Genomic DNA, 23,708 nt, shown 5'->3' with positions numbered 1-23,708 from the left:
ATGAGGTAGCGCTACCCTTATGTGGATCGTGGGTGCACTTATATACCTCCCTGGACACTCCTGTACCCAGGTACCGCTGTTGGTCAAAGGATCAGTCAGGTCCCACGATTTGGGGCATCCAACAATCCCCTCTCTACTAATGAATCCCGATCCGCTGTGTGAGGTGCGAGCTCCAGCTGGAGGGTCTCACACAATGTCTCTGTGGCCCTGTGGCCTGGTCCCAGACCACAATACACCGCGTGGCCGTCCGATCACCTCTATGTACTAATGGGGATGCGTCTCTATCTGGGGCCTTCCTTACAATACTCAGCTAGGATGACTCAGGGCCTAGCCGGGGCCTAAGGGGCAAGACTAGGCCTAGTCCAGTGAAGCACTGCTTCCTGGACACTACCTACCCTCTTGCTGCCCTATGTCCGACTGGCGTGCATGTCCTCCGCCGTGAAGGATATCCTGCTTCCCCTCCCTGCGCAAGCCGTATTGGCTACAATGGCCCCCATGGGTTTTCCTCCCCCCAGAGGCTCCTGGGACTTGTAGTCCCGCGCTGCATCTTGCAGAGCCACCTAAGATGGCCACTGCACTCCTATGCCTCTGCACATGCGCGAAACTCAACATGGCCACCCCCACCTCCCGGCACGGCGCAGAGCTCCGGCGGCAACCCGGAAGTCCGGCAGCTCCCCCCGCACCGGTGGTAAGAGGGGTCTTGGCTACATTATGTCATTTATATCACTCTGTACCCCCATTGTACCGCGCTGCGTAATATTTTGGCGCTTTGCAAATAACTGCTAATAATAAAACCCATAAATTAATTTATTGTTAATATCGAGCAAATCAAAATATCTCTTGTGAGTACATTCACGTCTCAGACAGGTCATGTGAATGTGCTCACAAGTGATCTTTTTATTTGCTGCACACTGTAAGGTGGAGGGTTTTGTCACTTTTTTTTTACTCACCGCAATTTATTGAATGTGTGGTAATGTAGCGAACTGCTTCCAACCCCCTTGGTTTTAAAAGACAGCTCATATGTCCAATCAGAGCACAGCTCTGCAGAGCTCCCAACCACTGAGAGGCTGCAAGACCAGCCAGGGGCGGAGGAGAGTGAAAAAGAAAGCAAAGAGTGACAGAAGAGAGTCTTGTCTCCTGTGCTCACTGTGTCCCAGAAGTGGAGCTCTGAGGTGAGACAGGTCAGGACTGCGGGGTAAAGCAGCTGCTGGGGAGTTCTGTGCTGGAGTGAAAGACACGGGCTCAGGACTGGGGTGAGGTTGTGCCTGGTCTCAGGTTGCTTTGTATTGTTTGGGTGCTCGGGATGAGATGTCACTTTAGCAGCTAGCAGTGTGTGTGTGCAGTGATCTTCCTACAGGTCACAGGGGGGAGCCAGGTAAGGAAAGAGAGGGGCTGAAATGAACTCCATGGCAGCAAAAAACGTTGCACATGTGGCTGTAATGCAGTTGCTTCATAAACATTTTTTTTTGTAGTGGTTTGCTATAACTTTTAATTAGTTTTTAACAAGGCATTTGCTGGCCCTACTGGCACTCAAGGGGTTACACCCCCAATTGAATATGGTGAGAAGTGTGGTAACGCGCAGTTAACAATGATGACCTCCATTCACCTGAATAAATGTCACGAAAAAAAATGTACAAAGCTGTTTTTCTTTTCAATAAGTTTCACTGGTGACATTTTTAGAGCAAGCCCTATAATCTACCTGTAATATATTGCTGGCTCAAGTTAGCCTGCCCAGGTTAAGTGGCTTTATTATTACTAATGTTTTAAAGTGATTGTCTAGACTGAACTATCTCTGTGCTCAGTAACTGTATTCACTTACAGATGCAGAAGAAGCCTCCCCTCTTTCACTTGTGTTAGTCCAGGTCCAGCCCTGTTCCCACCCCCTCCCTGGGTGTAAAGTTTTCTATAAGTCAGAGGCTGCATGTTGCGTGCGGTGACAAAAGTGTCATATTTGATAGAAGGGATTTTTTTTTTTTTTTTTTAATGAACTTTTGTTTTATGCCATAAATACAAGATCTCATTCAATATTCTGTGATTTTTTATCTTCGCTGTGCTGGAGAAGAATTTTAGTCCCATTCTAATTGGAGCTAAACTCCTGTCATCCTGGAGGCAGTTTCACAGCATATTCAACAGGTGCCACAGGCTGGGATTTACGAAGGTAAAAGGTGGGGTATTGCTGCCGATCCAGCATTAACTGCTATTAACTTGAAAGGCCCTTAATGCCAGATCAGTGTGCGTTCCAATGCATTGCACCTTAGTGTATCTGCCCTATAGTGTCTAAACACAATCCTGTTGATGAACAGGTCACAGCTCTTGAGTCAATTAAAGGACCATTTTTAAAAAATAGCACATTGATAATATTTTAATTACATAAGGTACAAAGAAAGGGGCGGGTATATTTATTAAATGTCACACACTTTATTGTGGCGATGCAAATAAATGTTTGCTTTAACACACTGCATCAGCATACAATGTACTTTCCTACATTTGACAGTGTAAATTTACAATAACGCACAACTGGATGATTGTTTTTGCTCTAGTAACGTAAACGGTAAGGAAATGGCGTTCAGTGATACTGCATTTCATACACGCTACTATCATATGTGTTATTTCACTCTTCCCTTTCTCATGATGTCTCTCAAAATCATACATCGACACAAATGGGGCAATATTGTTTGCTCTCCAAAATTGCATTTGTGTCCGTTTTCAAGATTGAGGAGGGCTACATTATCATTAGCCATTATCTATATTTTAATTTTCTACAAGAGGACTAACTTGTCTAAAATACCCGGAATCAAAATACATTTTTAAATGGTTCTACGGTTCTTAGAAGGTTGAAATCACAGAACTAAACAAAAATAATACTTTAAAAAATATGTGTGTGTGTTTCAGTTCTGAATGGCAATCCCTATGTATATGGCTGTATATACTGTAGTGTAGTAGATTGGATTGCCTTTCAAACAGCTGATTTAGTTTTTAGGTCTGTGCAAGTCTGTATACATACTCTCCAGCTATACCCACTTGTGTGTATATTTCTACCATCCCATAAACTAGTATTGTGGGTGGTTAAGTAACCCTGTATTTAATTAGGCAGGTGATACCGTTAACTAGACCCTCTGAGATCTCATTATTAGCCTATCTCACCCCACCATTAGGTGTCTGACTTTCTGATATCTTCCGCCTCACCTGGAACCACAATAAAACATTTATTACAGTTGATAAACGATGGTGCTATTGTGTGGCTAATATTCAAACATCGGCATCACTCCTATGCACACACCTACCTCTGTTCATTTTTAATTGTTTTTATGTGGAGTTTTTTTCGTTGCATTCAGGACCCATTTATTTCAAATATATACACCCAATAAAGTTCAAGTTTTAAATGTGCAGGGTGTTTTTTCTGAGTGCAGCTACAAGGGAATATTTCTCTCTCCTAATACAATTCTGAACATGTGTAGGATTCTCCAAACTGTCTCCTCAGTATTTTCCATGTGACTCTCGTGTCTGTTATCAAGAGGTTATCTTTGGCCACTATAGGTACCTTCGCCCAGGTCTGAGTTTTATTTGCCAGTTTCAGAAATTGGTAGCAATTTTAACTGCTATGTAAATGCATTAACCATGGTTAACGCTTGGTAAATAATAGCAGAGCTTCGGGAATAGACTTTGTTAGAGTGCAATGTTTTTGGAACACAGTATTTACAATAGTTATAGTTTCATAATGCTGACGAGTACGCAGATCTGTAATCTGCAATAAATCTCTTCACCTTGTAGCAGATAGTCGGGCAGTGGGCCCCACATCTCCCCTATATAGTGTAGACCATTACACACCGTGAATTACTTTGAGATGCCCAGGCACCAATATAAGTTTGTCAAGTACATTAGCATAGTAGCCTCAATGTATGTGTAACAGCTACCAATACCAATATCCTGGTATTTACTCTAAAATGTATACTTCTTTTTTAGGATATCAGATGATCAACGATGTTTGCAAAAGCAACAAGGAATTTCCTGAGAGATATTGATGCCGGGGGTGATTTGATATCCGTGGCGAGTCTGAATGATGCCGATAAAGTCAACCTTCTTAGCGTGGTGGCAAAGAAGAAGCGATTCTGGTGCTGGCAGAAACCAAAGTACCACTTTTCATCATTGACATGCATGCTGAGTGATGTTCTCACTGAAGAGAAACCTGTCAAACCGGGTAGGGATTACACAAGTCATTAATATACTGCAGATTATATCAATAACACATACAATCTTTACTAACTGTGCTCTGTTACTAATCTTTAAAATATGACCAGGGCTTTTTTTCAGGACCTTTGCACAGCTAATTATGGGAGTTGAATTGTACAAGGTCTGAGGTGAGACTAGATTCCCTAAACTTGTTCAGAGGACATACGGAAGCTCTCATACAGTATTTATATGGAAACTCCCACTTATGATAGAGGTGCCTCACTCATTGATTTCCAATGGTGAGTGATCTGAAATGTCTTCCACTATAAGTTCCGCAAACAGGAAAGAAAACAGGGACAGAATGAATAAGGACAACATATTGCTATACAAAATCAATGCAACATCTCATTTTAGATGCTTGTAGATTTTCTCCCACTTGGGGTTATGTTTATGATTTTTCTTTTCTTCTTTTGCTTACTGCATTTTAGGGATGTGTGAACATGTCACTTGTTTGGGATAACTATTTTTCATAAATAGGCTAACAGGAATGATCCTACCATCAGATCAGAGATCATCTCTGACTTATAAAACAAAAAGGAAATGGTTACAGTAGCTCCCAAAAGCTTGTCAAGTCATACACGCAAACACACACACGTGAATGAACGTTTATATGCTTGTGTGATTAATATGGTCACTCACGTTCATTGTCAGTGCTACGATCTCTTGTATTTTGTTTTTGGAAAGATTCAAGTTTTTTTTTTTTTTTTTCAGGGGCTCTAAAAAGTGCTGTGTGCTCTGTAAATACAGTATTTCTTATTCTGCCTGGGTTTGCCATTTAAATCCATTAAGTTGGCAACAACAATAAATAAACAATTTTTTGGGTGTTTTTTTTTTGTATACTTCCCTAATATGCAATTTTTTTTTCTTCCTTCAGTTGTAGTGGAGTCTGAATTTGTCAAATATGAGGGAGTGTGGGGTGACGTTATACAGGGGAACATGGACGCTGATGTTGGGACTCTCCATATGAATGCCGCTGGGGTTGGATATGTAGAAAGCCAGTCTTCTTTTGGGGACCTCCGAAAACAAGAGGTTGATATGCAGCTTCTCATGAAAGATGTACAAGAAAGGTATTGTTATTTCTTACCATTCTCTATGGACGTATTTTAGTGTCTTATGTTCCTTTTATTCATGTCTTATTGAATGTGCTGTGAAGCAGGTGTTGTTTTTTTTTTTTAATAAATATTTTGGATGCTTTACACTTACTACGAGGGACAAGGAGAAATAGCTTTGCAGCACATTCAATAAGGGCTTTAGATTTTTGAGTTTTATATACACATTCAAGCAGCAATCCTGGTTTCCTCCCCAAACACACCCCCCCCCCGTGTTTTTTTAAATTTTTTTATTTATTTATTTATTTGTATAATTCTGCATTCTTATCTAAGCTGGAAATCGTTTGATGCTCCTGTTCTAAATCTGTCAAAATCCTGATTGTGTGCCTAACAAAATGGCCGCCTTTCAGTTTCAATCAATCCTTCGGTCCGTTTAACTCGGCAGCTACAAAGTATCCCGATATTACTAATGTAACATTACCTATTGTTACAGTTTGTAGCTCAAACTGCTGGGAACATTGGCAACAAATGATCACAAACAGGAAAGTGTTGCAAAGGTCTTGCACTGCTTGGCAGGTGGGTTAAAATCTGCTATAGAAATCAAAGTATGCTCTTTGTCACGTACGGAACACCTGTGAACACGTAACAAGAGTTAATACACAGCTTGCAAGCTGGCCCACTTCAACTTCGCTAAGGTCCCTCAAATGAACAATATCTCCCCTCAATCCGTCCCCATATATCATCTGTCACAAATGGCACGCAAGTGACTTAGATATGCAACCGGGGTTAATACATACAGCTACTCTAGCCAACTCGCCTTTCTCCTACGCAAGGTACTTTCAATGAGTTTAAATATTAACCCCTTACTCAATTGCAATCATTACGCAAATGTGCTTCAGATTACAGAAAAAGATTAGATAGAAATACAATTACAGTAAATGCAAAACCGTGTCTTAAAATAGGATAAAACAGAAATCCCTATACATTACATTACCATATATCATAGGTTTTTGCCCCCTAGAGAGGTCCCTGACATAGAAATATGAAAAATCATGTGGTTGGTCCAAAACACACCTGTTGAATTCTGATTTCATTATTCTAGAGCAGGGGTGAGCAAACTTTTTAGGCCGAGCCCCCCCCTTTTCATCCAAACTGTACGCCTCCCCCTGTCTGATGTAATCAAAATCACATGAAAAAAAAAAAACTTTTATTAAACGGTATACAATGTACAGTAAATACAAATATATCTAAATTTCAACAGCGTGCGCTTGCAAAATTAGGCTGCGTCCACGCTGCTGCTGAGAGCGGTGTCATTACCAACTCTCCAAGCATGAGCGCACAGGGTATCCTGCATAATTTTGCAAGCACGAGCGAGAGGAGGGGCGCGTTGATTGGGGCTGTGTGTGTGTGTGTGTGTGTGTGTGTGTGTGTGTGTGCATTGACTGCTGCTGAGCTCGCTTCAAAGTCAATTTTGTTTGTCTTCCCAAGCGCCAAGCTTGGGAGAGCGTACGTGCACAAAGGCAATCCTTTGGGGGGGGGGGGGGATTCATCCACCCCTTTGCTACCTCCCTTCCCTCTCTCTGCCCCCTGCCCACCCCCCTTTATTTTTCCTTCCCTTCCTTTTTTTTCCCCTTCTCTCATTTGCCTTTTTATTCTCCCTTCTCTTTGGCTTGCTGTCCCCAGTGTCATCCAAACTCCTACCTACAGTATTATGTATTATTTTTTTTCCCCCCCGTTTTCAATGTTGTGTGTTCACTTTTTTTTTTATTATTTCTGTACATTCATAGTATGATTGATATAGTGGCAGCCTAGCCTTTCACTTGCAGAGGATTGCAGCGAACCAGGTTGGCAGCGGAGGAAAGCAGGAACACAGCGCTATTGTAGGGCAGACACCGGAAGGAGGGGCGTTTGACATCACAGCACTGAGGCGTGCTCTTCCCCCGTACCTCCGAAGCCCCTGCGCGTGCACACACACCATCACGTGGCCTCCACCTGCACTATCCTGTTCGGCCGTCTGCGCACATCTTCGGCTGCCCACCCGTGCACAGCTTCTTGTCTGCCCGCGCACAGCTTTTTTCGCCCTCCTGCGCACAGCCTCTGCTGGCCCGCGCACACCAGGTTGTCGCACGCCACCTGCGCCCCCCCTAAATAATCTTGCGCCCCCCAAGGGGGCTCACACCCCAGTTTGCGCACTGCTGCATTCAATCACAACACACAAAGCACACACACTCCTATCACAACACACACTCCTATCACAACACAGACACACAACACACACTCAATTACAACCAACACAGACACAACACACACACACACTTTCACCTGTGGCTTTCAGAGGCTACCACATAGATACCCAAAGTGATCGATCAGCATTGGGAGACAGAACACAGCCTAAGGATCAATATGATATAAAGCAGGACTCGGGTATAGCAAGCTCACAAATTGTCAGGAACACTGATTGTCAGGAGCACTGGAGAACTGCTGTCTGCTGGGGCGGGGGTTGGGGGGCGGGAAGTACATGCATGCTTCTGCTCCGATCCCAGTAGCTACTGCACACAGGACAACAGGAGTTGTCTGTGTGCAGGGAAAGCCCCGCCCCCGCAGCAAGCACAGAGAAGCAGGCACCAGAGAAACAGCAGCACGGAGCTTGGAGCTGCTTGGCCGTCCGTGCACAGCTCTGCCCGCCCCCAGGCTTCGCCGCATGCAACATGCGCCCCCACTAAATAATATTGCGCGCCCCCCAGTTTGCGCACCACTGCTCTAGAGTAAGCCCTATATGCCATTCTCTTCCCATTGAAACCACATAATCCCACCCCCAGCTGTTGTAAATCAGCTGCTAGGTTGACTGTTTTATACTCATAACTTAATTTCTCTAATACTTAAACACCGTGAGTCCTATCAATAGATTCAGGCGATTTTATGATGGACCAGACTAATAATCACCATCTTGTTCCTAAATTTGAGTGACACATGGAAATCTGTCCATGGCTACCTTCTAGACCTCTGTGTCTGGCCTCCGTGCATGCATCTTTTTGCAACGATTACACATATCTGAACGTTGTACTTTTAGAAATCGAGGTGATCACCGGATAGTCTATTTTTTTTTTTTTTAAATAAATTCACCCAACAAGGAGTGGCCTGTGTGCCACCTCTCTCTCTGGGATGCACCAGTAATCATTCAAGAACATTTAGTTTTCTTTGAGGCTGACAGAATAGTATCTGGTTATCGTTTATTGCCTTCTAAACAACATATATTTCATATTTAGTGGGCCATCAGTGATGGCCCCTCCCCCCCCTCTCCCCCAATTAAGTCCTCTTTGTAGGTCTGCACAGACACACAGGAAAAGTCTTGACCTGTCATAAACCCAATATGTTACATAGTAGATGAGGTTGAAAAAAGACATGCGTCTATCAAGTTCAACCTACACTGGCGACACACTTTATTCGAGCTCGGCTAGTCCCACGAATTCGGGTATACCCGGGTGTATTGAGGTTTGTGACTGTTTTCTGCCCGAGTGCATTGCGTTATTTTCCAGGCAGGGATTGAAGCATTTTATTCCCGCTGGCTGCAATACTGCACAGTATATATATATATATATATATATATATATATATATATATATATATATATATATATATATATATATATATATATATATATATATATATACACTGCATTACAATTCATGAATTTATGCCATCTGGTAGACACGCGAAGCATTGCAGCCTATTAAATCCTAATCATTATCATTTAACAGATTAGCCGCTCGTCAGCCAGGCATGAACCCAGGCTGGGAAGGCAAACGCAACGGGGCTTGTCAGAGGTGAGGAGCGGCTCATTCCAGGTATCTGCCAGGTACATACTGGGTATTTGCTCGAATAAAGTGTGTCGGTGCAGTATGCTAAATTTAGACGACAGATACTTTATCCTATATTTCTACTTGCAGTATATTGATCCATACTCACTGATCCAATCGTCGCCACTGTCAGACCCATCACCATGCCACAGCGAGACTAAATCCAGAGACCTGACCCCAAGCCCTGTCCACCAACCAAGCAAGCTCTCAATGCATTTAACCCATACCCTGACCACAATGAAATCTTAACAATGACTCTAAAATAAAATCTATACCACACCTTTTTGTTTTACTAACTAATGTACAGCGCCTTACAGGTGCTATATAAATGTTGTTATAAATAATAAAATCCCACTCCAGTGGGACACCACTTCTCAAATCCAGTTCATTCCATGAATCATTTAAACATCAACATTCTCAAAGGAATGTTTAAAAGCACTCTCGAACGGAAAACATTTGAACTAAGAATGATAATGCTTTTTGACACTAAAACAAGAGGACTCAATGCCGATATGGGGTTTCTTACACATCAGAATTTTATGTAGTGTTTCTCACTATCTCTTTAATTTTCATTCCAAACCCTTCTCCCCCCTTCACACTGCTGATGGATATATGGTCCATACATTTACTGCCCTGTCTTTCTTTATTTACACTCTGCAATTAATTCTCCACATCTCCTGTCTTAGGGGCTTATTCTAGTAGCTTTGATAAAATCACTGCCAAATCGAACAGCTTTGCATGGCCCTACCGAATGGTCAGACATTTGTGTTATCGCAAGTCAGAAACCGTGAGGTAGGATTCTACTGCTGCATCTCCTTGGACAGGTCTTACAGGCGATGGTGCTGTTTTTATTTGATTTTAATAACACAGTATTGAAGCAGGGGATTTCAGGAGCCGGTATTAATGGGTATCAGCTCCGGAGACCCCTGGCTTCAATCGGATGCGGTAAAAAGAAATGTTTCTTCAGAGTCACATCGCGGATCCCATCGGGTGGCGAGATCAGAACCTGCGAGTTGCAGCAGCGATGTGCATCTCGGAGCTATTAGGTAGCTCGATTTCACAAGAAATGCGAGTTTGAGCTCCCGCACGGTTTATCTGTGCGGGAGCACTACCGATCAGGGAGAAGCACTTCTCGAGTGCGTTTGGCATGTAATCAAAGCTTTCCGAATAGCTACCGTACACTTTAAAAACTTGTTCGAGAAGAGGCCACATTTTTCTAAGTCACTTATTTAAGCTACTAGAATAGGCCCCTTAGACTGTTCACGCTCTCTTTTTTTAACATCTGTGTTACACTCCTTGAATCTTTGTAAATCAGTATTGCTGACCTGAGCAATAGAATATAACTCTTGAAAGCTTGTCTTAAAATACCTTTTTTATTTAGACTAACAATTGATATCACCTAATACTGAAGTACTCATTTACTCTGCACTATAATACATTTTATATTTTAACCCCTTTGCTGCCTGCGAGGCTCGCACTGCGTTGCTGTCCCCTCTGGCAGCACAAGGGCTTAATAGCTTTTCCAAGCCAGGGCTTAAAAGTTTAGCTCGGATCAGCATAAGAAGTACAACACATTCTGCTTTTGTTTAATTACTTTAGTAAGTAAACTTGCTACTTTGTGAATTCACAATGTTGGAATATTATTTTACATCAATATTTATTCACAATGGGCAACTACTGGAGGGTTTCACTGTGTAGTATATGATCATCGTGTGTGTGTGTGTGTGTGTGTGTGTGTGTGTGTGTGTGTGTTTAAAAAAAGGAGAGATTTGTGAACCAGCTAAATCTGCTGTTTGTAAATTCTGGACTTCAGATTACTGTGTATTAGAGCATCAGGTGACAGAAATAATCCTCATCAATTATTCTTACGTAGTTGGCCAGGCTATGTTGAAAACCTCAACAGGCACTCAAAATACCCAAGATATGTGATTGGCAATTTAAGGTGATTATAAAAAAGTTCTAATGATTGTTACAGTATGGTTACGCAGCTATTGATGGATATCATGTTGCCTTAAACTTAGATTGTAAGATCTTCGGGGCAGAGATTCCTTTTCCTAATGTTACCTTTATGCCTGAAGCGCTTATTCCCATTATGTGTTATATTATGTCACGTGTATTGCTGCTGGGAGGCGCTATGTACATAGACGGTGCTGTATAGATAATGATATACATACTGCTTTATGGGGAGCTATCATACAGATCTGAATGTTATTTAACCTATATTTTTTATAAAACCTAACAGGTACTTCTAGAATAATGAAACTTTTTGTAAAAACAAAAAACTAAAAAACAGGAGATCTATTGATCGAAGAGTGTCCCCACTATGACATCATTATCCATCTATGCACAATCCTTCCCCGTCAGAGAAACAAGTAGGAGCAGAGAAGGTTCAATGCTGACCTGTCAACTATCACTGACTTTCTGTGACTCTCATAGATATTGAGTTAACCTCCGACTTCAATGGAGTCTCACTGATGAAAGTCAATATCTTTCCATTACAAGCTATTGTTTTGGTTCATGTGGTAATATTAAACATAGCTTTTATTTCTAATCTTAAAAAGGGATAATCTTCACATAAAAAAAAATCCTGTTGTAAAATCATAGTAATCTGTTTGTTACATACACATTAAATCTCTGTAGTATGTTGTCTAGACTGTATTAATCTACTGTATGGATGAAACATGAACATGAGTCGTTGCCCAGCCCGCAATGCCCAATGTGATTATGCTATTGAGATGCATGTCATAGACGCATAACATTATCCCTGACTTGTGGTTGTATGAACAACCTGAGTCTTTGAATAAGTTTGATAGATGGACATGTGATTTAGATCAGGGGCAGATTGGGCTGCTGGGAAATGTTGGGTCCATGGGCCGGAGCCCCCTTGACTATTAAATACACCTACAGTGTATATCTAGCTATCTATTTGTCTCTCACATGTGTCTCTTAGATTGTATTGGGCATTCGGGCTTGCCCTGGTGGGCCAGTGCGGCTAGGGATAGGACAACTATCCCAGCTGTTCCCCATGCAGCCAGACGGACACTGCCTCCTCTCCCTCCTCCTGGCGGTGCTGGAAGTTAGTTTGTCACGGGAGACGCCTGTGGCGGGTAGGACCTCGGTAGCCGGAACAGCGGGAGCAGGCAAAGATTCTTGGGGTAACGGGCTGAGGTCGGTGGTAAGCAGCAAGTCGGATCGTCGTGGGCAAACGGGTCGGTGGCAGGTGGCAAGCAGGATCGTCGTGGGCAAGCAGGGGTCGGTGGCAGGCGGCAAGCCGGATCGTCGTGGGCATGCAAGGGTCGATCAGTACCGTCTTAACACATGGGCACGCTGAGCAGTTGCCTGGGGGCCCCACGAGCATAGGGGTCCCATGCTAATCTATGCACAGACCAGAATTTAACACTAATTTTCCGATCACCCGCCACAACATTCAAATCTCCCGCTAACTCGGTAGAAGGAGAAAAATTACGACTTGTAGCGGAGAGGTGGCAGGGCCCAGTGCACTGCTTTGCTTGGGGGCCTATAATGCTGTTAAGACAGCCCTGGGGTCGATGGCAGGCAGCAAGCAGTATAGTCGTGGCACACGCAGAGGTTCGGTGACAGGAACTGGGTAGGGGAGCTGGGACTGAGACCAGGGATCAGGGACAAGCCAGATACACTAGCAAGGGCCTTTAATAAAGGTACAGGACTCCAAACACAGAACATGTACAGGAACAGGAGCTGCAGCAGAAGCATGGGCATAAGGAGTCTGACACCAAAACAAAGGCAACGGTACTAACAGGAAGCAGAACTATAAGACAGAGAGGAGCAACAAGAAGACAGAAGAACCCCAGAGCAGACAGAAAGCAGCAGCACACCCGGTGGACAAGGAAAGAACTATGGCTAGGCAGGATGTCTAGGAGACCCTGACATAGTTACAACTTCCGCCCAACTGGAGGGAGCTGCGGAGTCCCTGGACTGGCGCAGGACCGGAGCAGCACTGACGAGACCTCACCCCAAGCAGGTAAGATTGTTTGGGGTGTGAATAGTGTAAGGGGGGCTTGATGGTGGTTACAGATGCTCCGCGCTCTTCCCCACAACAATCAAACTGATTTTCAGGGAAGAGCATGGGACCTCTGCAAGTGTCTCTTACCGGAGTGGCATCTCCTCCTGCAGCGTTGCATTGTCCTGGTGACCCGACATCAGATCACCTGGTGATGCATCACCATAACAATGCAACGTCACATGATGTCATGACACTGCATCATGAAAGGAGGACCGGGAAGACCGATATCGCCCGGACCAATATCTGTCTCCATTTGCCCCAACCAGTGGTAAAATAAGTATTAAATATACAAAGTGTAGTTAGCGGCTCAACTTCCTCAAATAGGACTGTTCTGATAACTCCTGACGAAGCACCAGCGAAACGCGTAGAGTTAGGGTTGCTGGAGAACTGAAGGACTGGCAAATCGGAGTTGATTCCATAGGCAGACCGCGCTTTCGCCCTTACCTGTGACGCTGCCACGGAAGTGACGTATGCGGAAATCAGAGTGTAAGACGCAGAGAAGCTGTATACCGACGGGGTCCTTCCATGTTCGGCAGTTCTCTCCAACGCCTGTTTATTTTATTGGAAATGTGAGTTTAACTGCTCTTGACACATTTTATTGAATATATTTGGTCAAATAGTATGCACTATTGTGGCTTTTTTCTTTTTCATGTCGACCTTATATACCAACTGAGGGATATCCTGAGATCTATTGTATTTATTCATCACAAGGGCTCCAGTCAGAGAGAAGAATCTCTGACATACTTACTATTACAAGAAGTTTTGTGAGTGCAACTACTTAAAGCTAACAGAGTGATAAATAACCATTATCAACCTCCTGCACTATATTTGCTTTTATTTTTATTCACATATACCACTGAGCACATCTGCGCTCCTCCTCCCCCAGAAGAAAAGAAACATCTATGACATCAAAGATTGCAATCAAAAAAGGCACAGTTCTTATCCTCCTCACCATCCCTAGGATATATTGTATGTCACTATAAATTATAGCATTGAAAAGATTGCAGACAATTAAGTATGTCAAGTTCTGTCAATTCCCGGATTTAACTTAGAAGTGTCGGGTATTTCTATGACCCAATGGCAATATTTCCAAACGAACCTCTAATTTCAAGAGTCCTGTATTTCTAGAAAAAAATAGATTGAGAATTGATAAACTAAGACTAAACTAAAATCTATTATTATTATTTTTTTGTTTGTTGTGATGATGCAAGTCTTCGCATGCTTTTGAAAGTGATATTGTATTTATCCTGTTGCTATTCAGAGATTTCTGGATTTATTTCCTGCCAGATTGCTGCCGTTTCCGCCCAAGGTCTGTGTGCTTTAAAACCCTGTTATTTTGGGGGTTTTTATATTCTCGGGAAATTTGTTTTGCAATCAGACTTTCAAATACAGTAAACCTCTTGGAATATTTAATTTTAAAGCTGCAGTTCAAGCAATATCCTTCGTGTTTTTATTTTTTTATTATTATACAGTATTAATCAGTTCTGTGCTATGAAAAAATACTTGTAGCATTAAAAAAAGACATTTTTAATGTATTATAATGTAACAAGCATTTTTTGTTTCTATAGCAACCATTTACAAAGTCACATCCCCTTCCTCTTCTGAAACGGGCTCTGGCACACCCCTTTTTGAGCCCTGCCCACTCTAGCAGTGCACCAATTGTATCTACCGACTGCCTAGTCACATGATCTTCCACACAGAACTTTGCCTCTTTTGTCCTCTTTGGCTGCACTGACTGCCATTTAGTGAACCCCCGAGCCGAATCTTCGCCTATCAATCGGCAATTTAGCTAATCACTTGTCAGTGTGTAAATTGAATAAAAAAAAAACATTTCTAAACGGTAGTTTGAACTGCTGCTTTAAGATCAATAAGTTTTGACCTTTTTCGAGGTGGCATTTCACTTTCTCGTTCTGTTTATTCAGGCCTAATACAAATATCCATAAAATCATGTCTTGTATTCTGTAATTGTCTTAGACCCCCCCCCCAAAAAAAAATACATTTTCAGGAGGCAACTTAAATGGTTATACACTGTTTTCTAGCTGTTACCTGTATAATTAATTGATTTTACCATCCATCAAACGGAGCAAGGATTGCAATAGTTTGATTATACATATTCAAACTGAATGGGACTGCAGGGACCCCCGCTGTGTTAATCCGATGGACCATTAGTCTGGCTGCAGAATCTAACAGAAATGTTGCAGCATTTACTGTGAGATATAGCCCCAGTATTTTCCCAGGCAATTGGTCGGATACTGGTGGCTGCATCTGTATTTAGTATTTGAACAGGAATTTAAAGTTTTGAGGTTATTTCTTTTCAATGAACAGTTTTGTAAAATCATGTTGCTCTGAAAAACTGTGAGGATCCCAGAGCCACGCGCGCTCCCACGCACGCGCAGGACTTCTCTTGTCAGGACGGCACGCATGTGCGCTGTTCCGACGTCTCCAGACGCCGCAGGGGTAGCCTCCGCATCGTGCCACCCGTCATCGAACGCGACGCACGCACGTGACGCACCCGAGCTCCGTGACAACAGAACTTAATCAACTCCACCACCTTAGCCTGCCTCCTGCTCCTATCGCTGCCTCCACTGAGACCGCTCCTCTGCTCCACCCCTCCATGGGATTGGACAGTCCTGTCTATATATGCTTGGCTGTGCCACTGGCACTTTGGCTGAGCATAGATTCTTGTTCCCTGTGCTTACCTCTCCTGTGTTTCAGACTTCCTATCTTGTCCTGCTCCTGTGTACCGACCTGGCTTGCCTTTGGACTACCGCTTCTCTGGACTACTGACCTCGGCTATCCTCGACCCTCCGCAACTCTCCTACCCTGACCTCGGCATTTGGACCACGACCACTCTAACATCTCCAGCTCCGACCTCGGCTACTAGTACCCACTACTTTGCAGACTTCTCCTACCCTGACCTTGGCAAGTATATATGACGACTCTAACATTTCCACTCTGGACCCGACAATCTGGACTATCCATACTCCAGACGTACCCCCGTGCCTGTCGGATGCGTTATATCTATTCCCACCTCAGTACCTGGGGTCTCGTCTTGTTTGTGGTGAGCACCACGTGACAAAAACATTATCATTCATTTTGTTCAAGGCGGGGGTTGATCCAAAAATGTGCAATTATTTTTTTTTTTTTTTTTTACACCAAATAGTGTACATGACTTTGAAACTTGCTATTATTATTTAGGTTTTTATTATTGTGGATTAACCTGAATGGGTTACATCTAAAGCCTAGTATCTTAAGGACCTAACTTCATTCATAGCCTTAGGCTGAGTCCCCGCTGGCGCTCACCGCACTCATGCGTGCGGCTGTCCTGCAATAATTTTAGAGCAGGAGCGTGGGCCGTGGCTATGAAGGGAGTTGGCGTGTCATTGGCTGGATCGAGGCTTTGTGTATGTGTGTCTGTATCTGGGTGTCTCCCTCCATTCTCTCCCTCCCCCCCTTCCCTTCTCTCTCTCCCCCCTTCCACCTCTCTCCGCTCAGAAAATAACATGAGCAAATCTGTTTGCCCCATGTATGTAATCTGCCTATACATCTCCAAAACACTTCACAATGTCCCATGTTTTGTGTGAGATTCTTACAAAGACGGTTTACGTTAGCTTGGCTAGTTTCTTTATTAGTTTCTGTGTGTAAGCAAGTAGGAATTTAGTCTACTTAGATTTTCCAAAGGCTTTTGATATGGTGTCACACAAGGTTTGTATACAAACCAGAAAAGTGGTCTGGGTGACAATATTATCACATGCTTTGAAAACTAATTGAAGGATAGATAGCAGAGAGTTGTCATAAATGAAATATTTTCAGATTTAGACTAAAGTTGTAAATGGAGTAACTCATGGATCAGTACTGGGACCACTGCTTCTTCATTTGTGTATTAATGACCTGGAGTTTGTCATATAGAGCACACATTTCCATCTTGGCTATCACAGTTACTATACTGTATGTAAGGTAGTAAAATTAGAGCAGGATGCAATTTCTTTACAGAAATACTTGGACAGACTGGACTTTTGGGCAGGTAAATGGCAGATGAGATTTAATACAGATAAATGTAAGACATTAAATGGAACAAAATAAGGTCAATTCTTGATGGGAAAAATGTTTGTAGACAGCATTATTTTTAGCAATAGGGCTCAATGTCAGGCAGTAGCTGCAAAGTCTAATAGGATATTATCATGAATAAAACGTTTTGTGTATGGAAAGGAAGACAGAATAATTGTCAATGTATAAATCCTTTGTATTCAAGGTGTCTTACTAGAGTACAGTTTTGGGCACCACTCAATCTGTAAGAAACCCAACATAAAAGGACAATTAACACCATTATAAAGACATTAGGACCCTGGAAAAAACTGCAGAGAAGAGCCACCAAATGTATAAAGGCGGTTGAAGCTCTGAGGAATGTCTAGCTAAATTTGATTTGTTTACATTAGAAAAGACGTCTAAAAGGGCATGTAACAATTGATAAATCTATTCATGGTTAATCAAAGTAATTTTTGAGGAAACTATTCATCCCTAGGATAGTACAAATGACACCGTGTCATCCCTTGAGATTGGAAGAAAGATGATTTTGCCATCAGGAAAGGGTTCTTTACACTTGATAAAGTGCCTAGTGCACGAAACGCGTAGGTGCGTTCGTGTTGCTCTGCTGTCCTTTTTGCTGCACCACCCTGCAATAAAACCTGACCTGTTGCTCATTTGAGTGCTTACCTTATCATTTTTTCCGGTCTCACTGGGAGTTGGAAACTGCGGCAGTGCTACACATCTTCACCTCTCCTCTTGCTGGCTACTCACCTGGATGAACTGCACGCCCTGGATATCTAGAAGTCCTGCAAGCACTAAGGTAAAGGGCCCTAGTGCCCCCACATATATTCATATGGTTACCGGTGCCTCTGTTTATTTCTTATTGGTTACTAGGGGGGGCTGTTATGGGGTTTCAGTTGTGGAGGTCAAGTGGACCCCACTAGACTCCTAGCCCTTACCTGATAAATTGCCATATTACTCATGGACTTTCTAATGTTATCCAGTATTATTTATACATGTCATGGAGGAATTTTGACCAATTCTGATGCATCACAATTATCCTGTTCTATTTCTATCGATAGTAAGGGTCTGGATTTAGTGAAATGTCGAGGGCAAACCTACGATGGAGCAGCGGTTATGAGTGGGGTTTATTCTGGAGTTCACGCCAGAATTTGGGGTAAGGAGAAAAATGCGCAATTTGTTTATCGTGCATCACATAATTTAAATCTTGTCCTTAATGATTCGGCTCTTGGCATACCCGAAATGTCCTCGTTTTACAGAAATATGGAGCGAATTTACGTTTATTTTTGACAAAGTTTCAGGAGATGGACCTTACTTGAATCTTTCATAAGCCCAGAAAAGAATTATAGCTTAAAAAGACTCTGTCCAACCAGATGGACATCAAGACACGATTCACTACTTGCAATAAGATACAAATACTCTGCAATACTTAAAGCTCTGGCTAAAATCATTCTCACAAGTAATTCTAACGATGAAATACATGAAGAAAAGTCGCTTAAGAAAATACTGGAAGCTTTTGAGTTTGCACTTCTTGTTGTGGTACAATCAAAAATACTTCACTACTTGAACGCAGTATCTAAAATGTTACAAGCAAAAGATGCCGATCTCTCCAAAGCAAGCAAAATCTCCAAGAATGCGTACATGGAGCTAAAATCATTTAGGAATGACTTTAGCTAATTTAAACAATCTGCTATAAATTTATATGATAAATGGGGGATTGAACCGGAATTTAGAATTATTCGCGGACGTTTGACAAAATGCCTAATTTGAGTGTGACGGCGAGTTGGGGCTGGATGCTGATAGAAGGTTCAGAATTAATGTCTTTTATAGATGTCTTGACATTGTTGTTCAAAAACTTATTGAAAGTTTGAAGGGTTTAAAGGAAGTTGTCGACACATTTTAGTGTTTTACAATCATAAACAATTGCTGGTGAATCAGATGAACAATTAGAGAATGGAGCCAAAAAGATAGTGGGAAAGTACAGTAGAGATCTAACTGACCAATTGGCAGTTCAGCTGATTTCATTTCGATCTTGTTTAAAAAGTGGCATTAGCTACGTTCTTTACAGTTGAAAGTTTAGCAATCTTCTACTAATTTTAAAATGCGGCGCTATCGCCCAGTTTTCCCGACCTTTGAACGGTATTCATGTTATTTCTAACGATACCAGTCACTGTTGCAAGTGCAGAACGTGCATTTTCCAAACTAAAACTTATTAAGGGTTATTTGAGAAGTATCATGGGACAGGAAAGACTAAGTGGATTGAGTTTACTCTCCTATTGAGAATGATGGAGTGTCTTCTAAGAAACGATATGGATCACATCATTGGCGTGTTTGCTGAGCGAAAAGTGAGGAAACGGAACGTCTGACTTAAAAATAAATGCTGAGTACATGAGTAATCTATATTTAATCTATATTTATGTGCAGTATATTTAATTTTGAATCTACAGAATACGTTGATTTTTAATGGGGCCCTGAAAAAATATTTGCCCGGGGGCCCACTCATGTCTAGCTACGCCACTGGGTCAAGCACAAAACAATGGGTATTGGCTGTGGTAGTCAATCACTGAATCGCTAGTATGACATTGGCAGAAGACATTTTTAATGTTCAAGGAAAGAAGACATTATTGGGGTCTCTTGGTTTTAACCCCTTTTGTGCCAGCAGTGCATTGATGGCATCTCTAGTGCTCGAGGGGTTATGGCTGAAGAGGTCCTGTTTTCTGGACCCTTATTACTTGTCAGTGCAAAACAATAACACTGTATATATAACCAAGCACAGGAAACTGATGCTTCAAACAAGACTTTTTTTTTGCCTCTGTCATTTTATCCTTTTTTCAGTGCTAGTAAAGCCCTATAGCACTAACGGCAAAGGATTTAATGACCGTGAATGGTAAAATGTAAATGAAAAACAGTCACTTTGGAGTATGTGACCCAGCTTCTCCGGTTTGGGGATATAAGTCGGCAATATATCTTGATGCAGGCTGGATGTGTGCCAGGATCCCTAATGCACATATTTCGATAATGAAGATGACAGGCATCACAGCTATTGCTAGGTTGCAAACACTGTATGTAATGCTGCACGGACAGTAAACACCAGCACTAGGGTTCCTGGCAGTCCCAAATTATTACAGATACCTGTTAAGAAAACTTACTGGACCCCGTACAAAAGGCGCATTTAGTGCTACCTCAGACATAGCTAGGGAGGGCATGCAAACTTTGAATAAATTCCGCTAAGTTACAGCTGTAATTGCTTCTGTGTTCCTGGTTCACATTTGCTTCCTATAACAATGCACTCGTTGGTCAAAAATAGAAAGGATAGTATATGTAACGAGATACTAATATCCCCGTGGATGGCTGGGTATAATGGATAACCCACAGACAAACAAAGGCTCAGCCATCCACGCGGATATTAGTATCTCGTTACATATACTATCCTTTCTATTTTTGACCAACGAGTGCATTGTTATAGGGATCTTTTGTGACCTCTTGGTCACTTTCAATGTGTTTATTCTAACCTTCCCCTTTGCAACTAGCCATTATATACTTTTGGCTGAGCGGTCTGTCACCACGTAGCAGTCACATTTGCTTCCTCCTATAATCTGTGCTCTCTAGGTCTATTGATTTGCTCACATCAAAGACTAGTACAATTTTGCTTGTGCTCAATATAATTTCTCTCATTTTTAAAATGATGTTTAAAAAGTTTTATTTTTCTAAGAAAAATGTAGACTTATTCCCCCAATTTCCTGTCTGCATGGGTGTTTCCTTTAAAAAATTAAAATTGTTGTACAATAATTGTGTAATTGTTACTATCACATAGATGTTGTTCACATTGAGTTATGTGAACGCCAAATATTACATTTATCGAAAGGTACTTAGTTCAGATGTAATTGTTGAGTAGATATGTTATGTATGACGATATGTAGTACTTATTACGATTGGAAGTTTCAGTTTACAGTATGTGATTTATTGGCACAGCTTTTGTTACAGAACAACTATTGGATCATAGCTTTCTCTTTGGGGTTCAGTGTTTCATTGTATCTCATGCTGAGAGATTTAAATGTTGCTGGTTAATGTGGGACTGTCTTTTGAACTTTAGGTCTATTCCCAATAGCAGGGGGGTGCAACATTTTCTGGGGGGGTGCGGCGCTTATAGAGGCCGGACGCTCTTCCTCACTACATTTAAATTTAAATACCGGGAGAGCGCTCGAGGCCTCTGTATGTCCCTTACCTTGTCTCCAGCTGCCATGGCAACGTAGGGTCAAATGGCAACATGATGTCAGATGACGCCAGAGAAATGGTAATGGGGTGGGGGCACGAGCAGGGGGGGCAGAGCAGGCAGAGGGGCGCAGACAAAGTTTGCGCACCCCTGCCCTATAGAATTGCAACCATAATATGGTAGGACTACTTGCTCTATATATAAGATCAGTATCATTACTTTTATTAGGGATGGTATTCCGTTTTCAGGATTGCTACACTGTGAAGAATTTGTAGAGGTGGACTATAAACATTCGTTCCCCCACATGTTCTCTGTCAGTGTAGTTAGGAATTAGATGTATGGCTATTAGCCTTAATACAGGTAAACCCCGTTATAACGCAGTCCTCGGATCCACCCCGAGACCACCGCGTTAGTAACGGGTCGCGCTAATTTAAAAAAAAATGGCCACCGCGCGCCTGTTCGGGAGGGAGTGTGGAGGGAAGGAAGGAAGAGGTGTCCGGAAGCCCTACATGCGGGCCACATGCCTCCTCCCTCCCTCTCCCTCCCAACCCCCTCCCTCTCCCTCCCAGCCCCTTCCCTCTCCCTCCCAGGGCAAAGGGCCGTGCCCGTTAATTTAATACAGTACAGTATATGTTAAAAAAAAAAAAAAACTGCACCGGCACTGGTCTCCCTATCGACAGTGCCGGTCTGCCGGAAGTCATCAGCTCGGCGCGAGAGGGAGGCCCGGGGAACAGGTGATCAGCCGCCTGGACCCCCGCAGCACCAACCCCCCCATCCCCAGCACCGTCACCTCCCCTCCCCCAGCACCATCACCCCCCCTCGCAGGACCGGGCCCCCTCGCCCCGCCGTAGCGCAGGGTCGTCCTGCCACTCCGCCGCAGCGCAGTGCAGCGCAGGGCCCCGCCACCCCCCCACAACACAATGACGTCCCACCCCCCGCCCCGGGCCGTACCGCTAACCTACTCCCACCTACCTGCCCCCCCGCGCTGCACCGGGCCATCCCACCAGCCCCCGCAGCATCGGGGGCTCCCGCAGCCATCACCCCCGTCCACCGCAGCACCACCCCCACCGGCACGCAGCGCAAGGCTGATTTATGTATATGTGTATTGGGAGGGTGTGTGTGTGTGTGTGTGTGTGTGTGAGCAGTGTGCAGTGTGAGCAATGAGCAGTGTGTCAGTGTGTGCAGTGTGAGCAATGAGCAATGAGCAGTGTGTCAGTGTGTGCAGTGTGAGCAATGAGCAGTGTGTGTGCAGTGTGAGCAGTGTGTCAGTGTGTGCAGTGTGAGCAATGAGCAGTGTATGTGCAGTGTGAGCAATGAGCAGTGTGTGTGCAGTGTGAGCAATGAGCAGTGTGTGTGCAGTGTGAGCAATGAGCAGTGTGTGCAGTGTGAGCAGTGTGTGTGCAGTGTGCAGTGTGCAAAAAAAACGGGAGCCACGGGAAAACCGCGTTATAACCGAATCGCGGTATAACGAGGCGCGTTATAACGGGGTTTACCTGTATTTACCATGTTATACTGAATGATAGTAGTATCTATTGCGTATTTATCACTGATCATATTAGAGATTGTAATGTGTATCTGATTTTTATTATTAGAATGAATTTGTCATTTCATTGAATTTTATGTTTATGTAATATGTAAATCATGGGACTTATACATTATGCAAAGTGTGGGTGGCGTCATCATCCAACTCTTGAGGCAGAGGGGTTCCTATTGGCCCCTTCATTTTCTCCCATGTTACTATTCACTATGTGCACCTGATGAAGAGATACTGACCCCCGAAATGTTGTGCTACTATTTTTCTCAGCCAAATAAAGACAACATGAGAAGATAAGGCGTTTTTTGAAGCGACATTTATTGAATGTGGGCGACGGATGATCATCTTGAATAACGCCAATCAAGTCAGTGTGTCCGGTTTCTTTTAGCCATGAAAGGTATGGCAGAAGACTACTTAATAAATATTGACCTAAACCTTTCACTTCCTCTACTGACAGTGAAAGTGTATTATAGTCTAGTGCAGCGTTTCCCAACTGGGGTTCCATGGCACCCTGGGCTTCCGTGAGAGGGTCAAACTTGCCATTGGATTTCCCTGATCTCCCAGAGCAGGAGAAAAGTAGGGCAGCAGCTAGAGGGGGTGGGCAATTTCCTCTATCCGGATTGGCTGCATTACCCAGCAGCAACCAATCTGGAAAGAAAGAAAATGGCCACCGAGATCAAGGGTTCCACATCCGTCGGAGGGGGAGAGTTGGGATAGCTCTCCCTGGACCGGGCGT

General features: G+C 43.1%; 1 protein-coding gene across 6 annotated transcripts in view; it reads left to right on the top strand.

Moving 5' to 3' along the window:
• Positions 1-1,060: 1,060 nt before the first annotated feature.
• Positions 1,061-23,708, top strand: part of GSDME (gasdermin E) — a 49,664-nt gene continuing 27,016 nt past the window's right edge. The window contains exons 1-3 of one of the 6 annotated variants that reach the window (XM_075586789.1): positions 1,061-1,172; positions 3,964-4,198; positions 5,105-5,297. In XM_075586789.1, the coding sequence (XP_075442904.1) occupies positions 3,982-4,198; positions 5,105-5,297 (410 nt within the window). In that variant the 5' untranslated portion in view covers positions 1,061-1,172; positions 3,964-3,981. Of the gene's footprint in view, positions 1,254-1,283; positions 1,376-1,993; positions 2,166-3,963; positions 4,199-5,104; positions 5,298-23,708 lie in introns of those variants that run through there. The other 5 variants (XM_075586793.1, XM_075586790.1, XM_075586795.1 and 2 more) reach the window with 5 other exon arrangements.

Source organism: Ascaphus truei, chromosome 2 (assembly GCF_040206685.1).
Source record: "Ascaphus truei isolate aAscTru1 chromosome 2, aAscTru1.hap1, whole genome shotgun sequence".
NCBI lineage: Eukaryota > Metazoa > Chordata > Amphibia > Anura > Ascaphidae > Ascaphus > Ascaphus truei.
The sequence above is the reverse complement of the archived record's forward strand: the minus strand, read 5'-3'. Positions and strand labels throughout refer to the sequence as shown.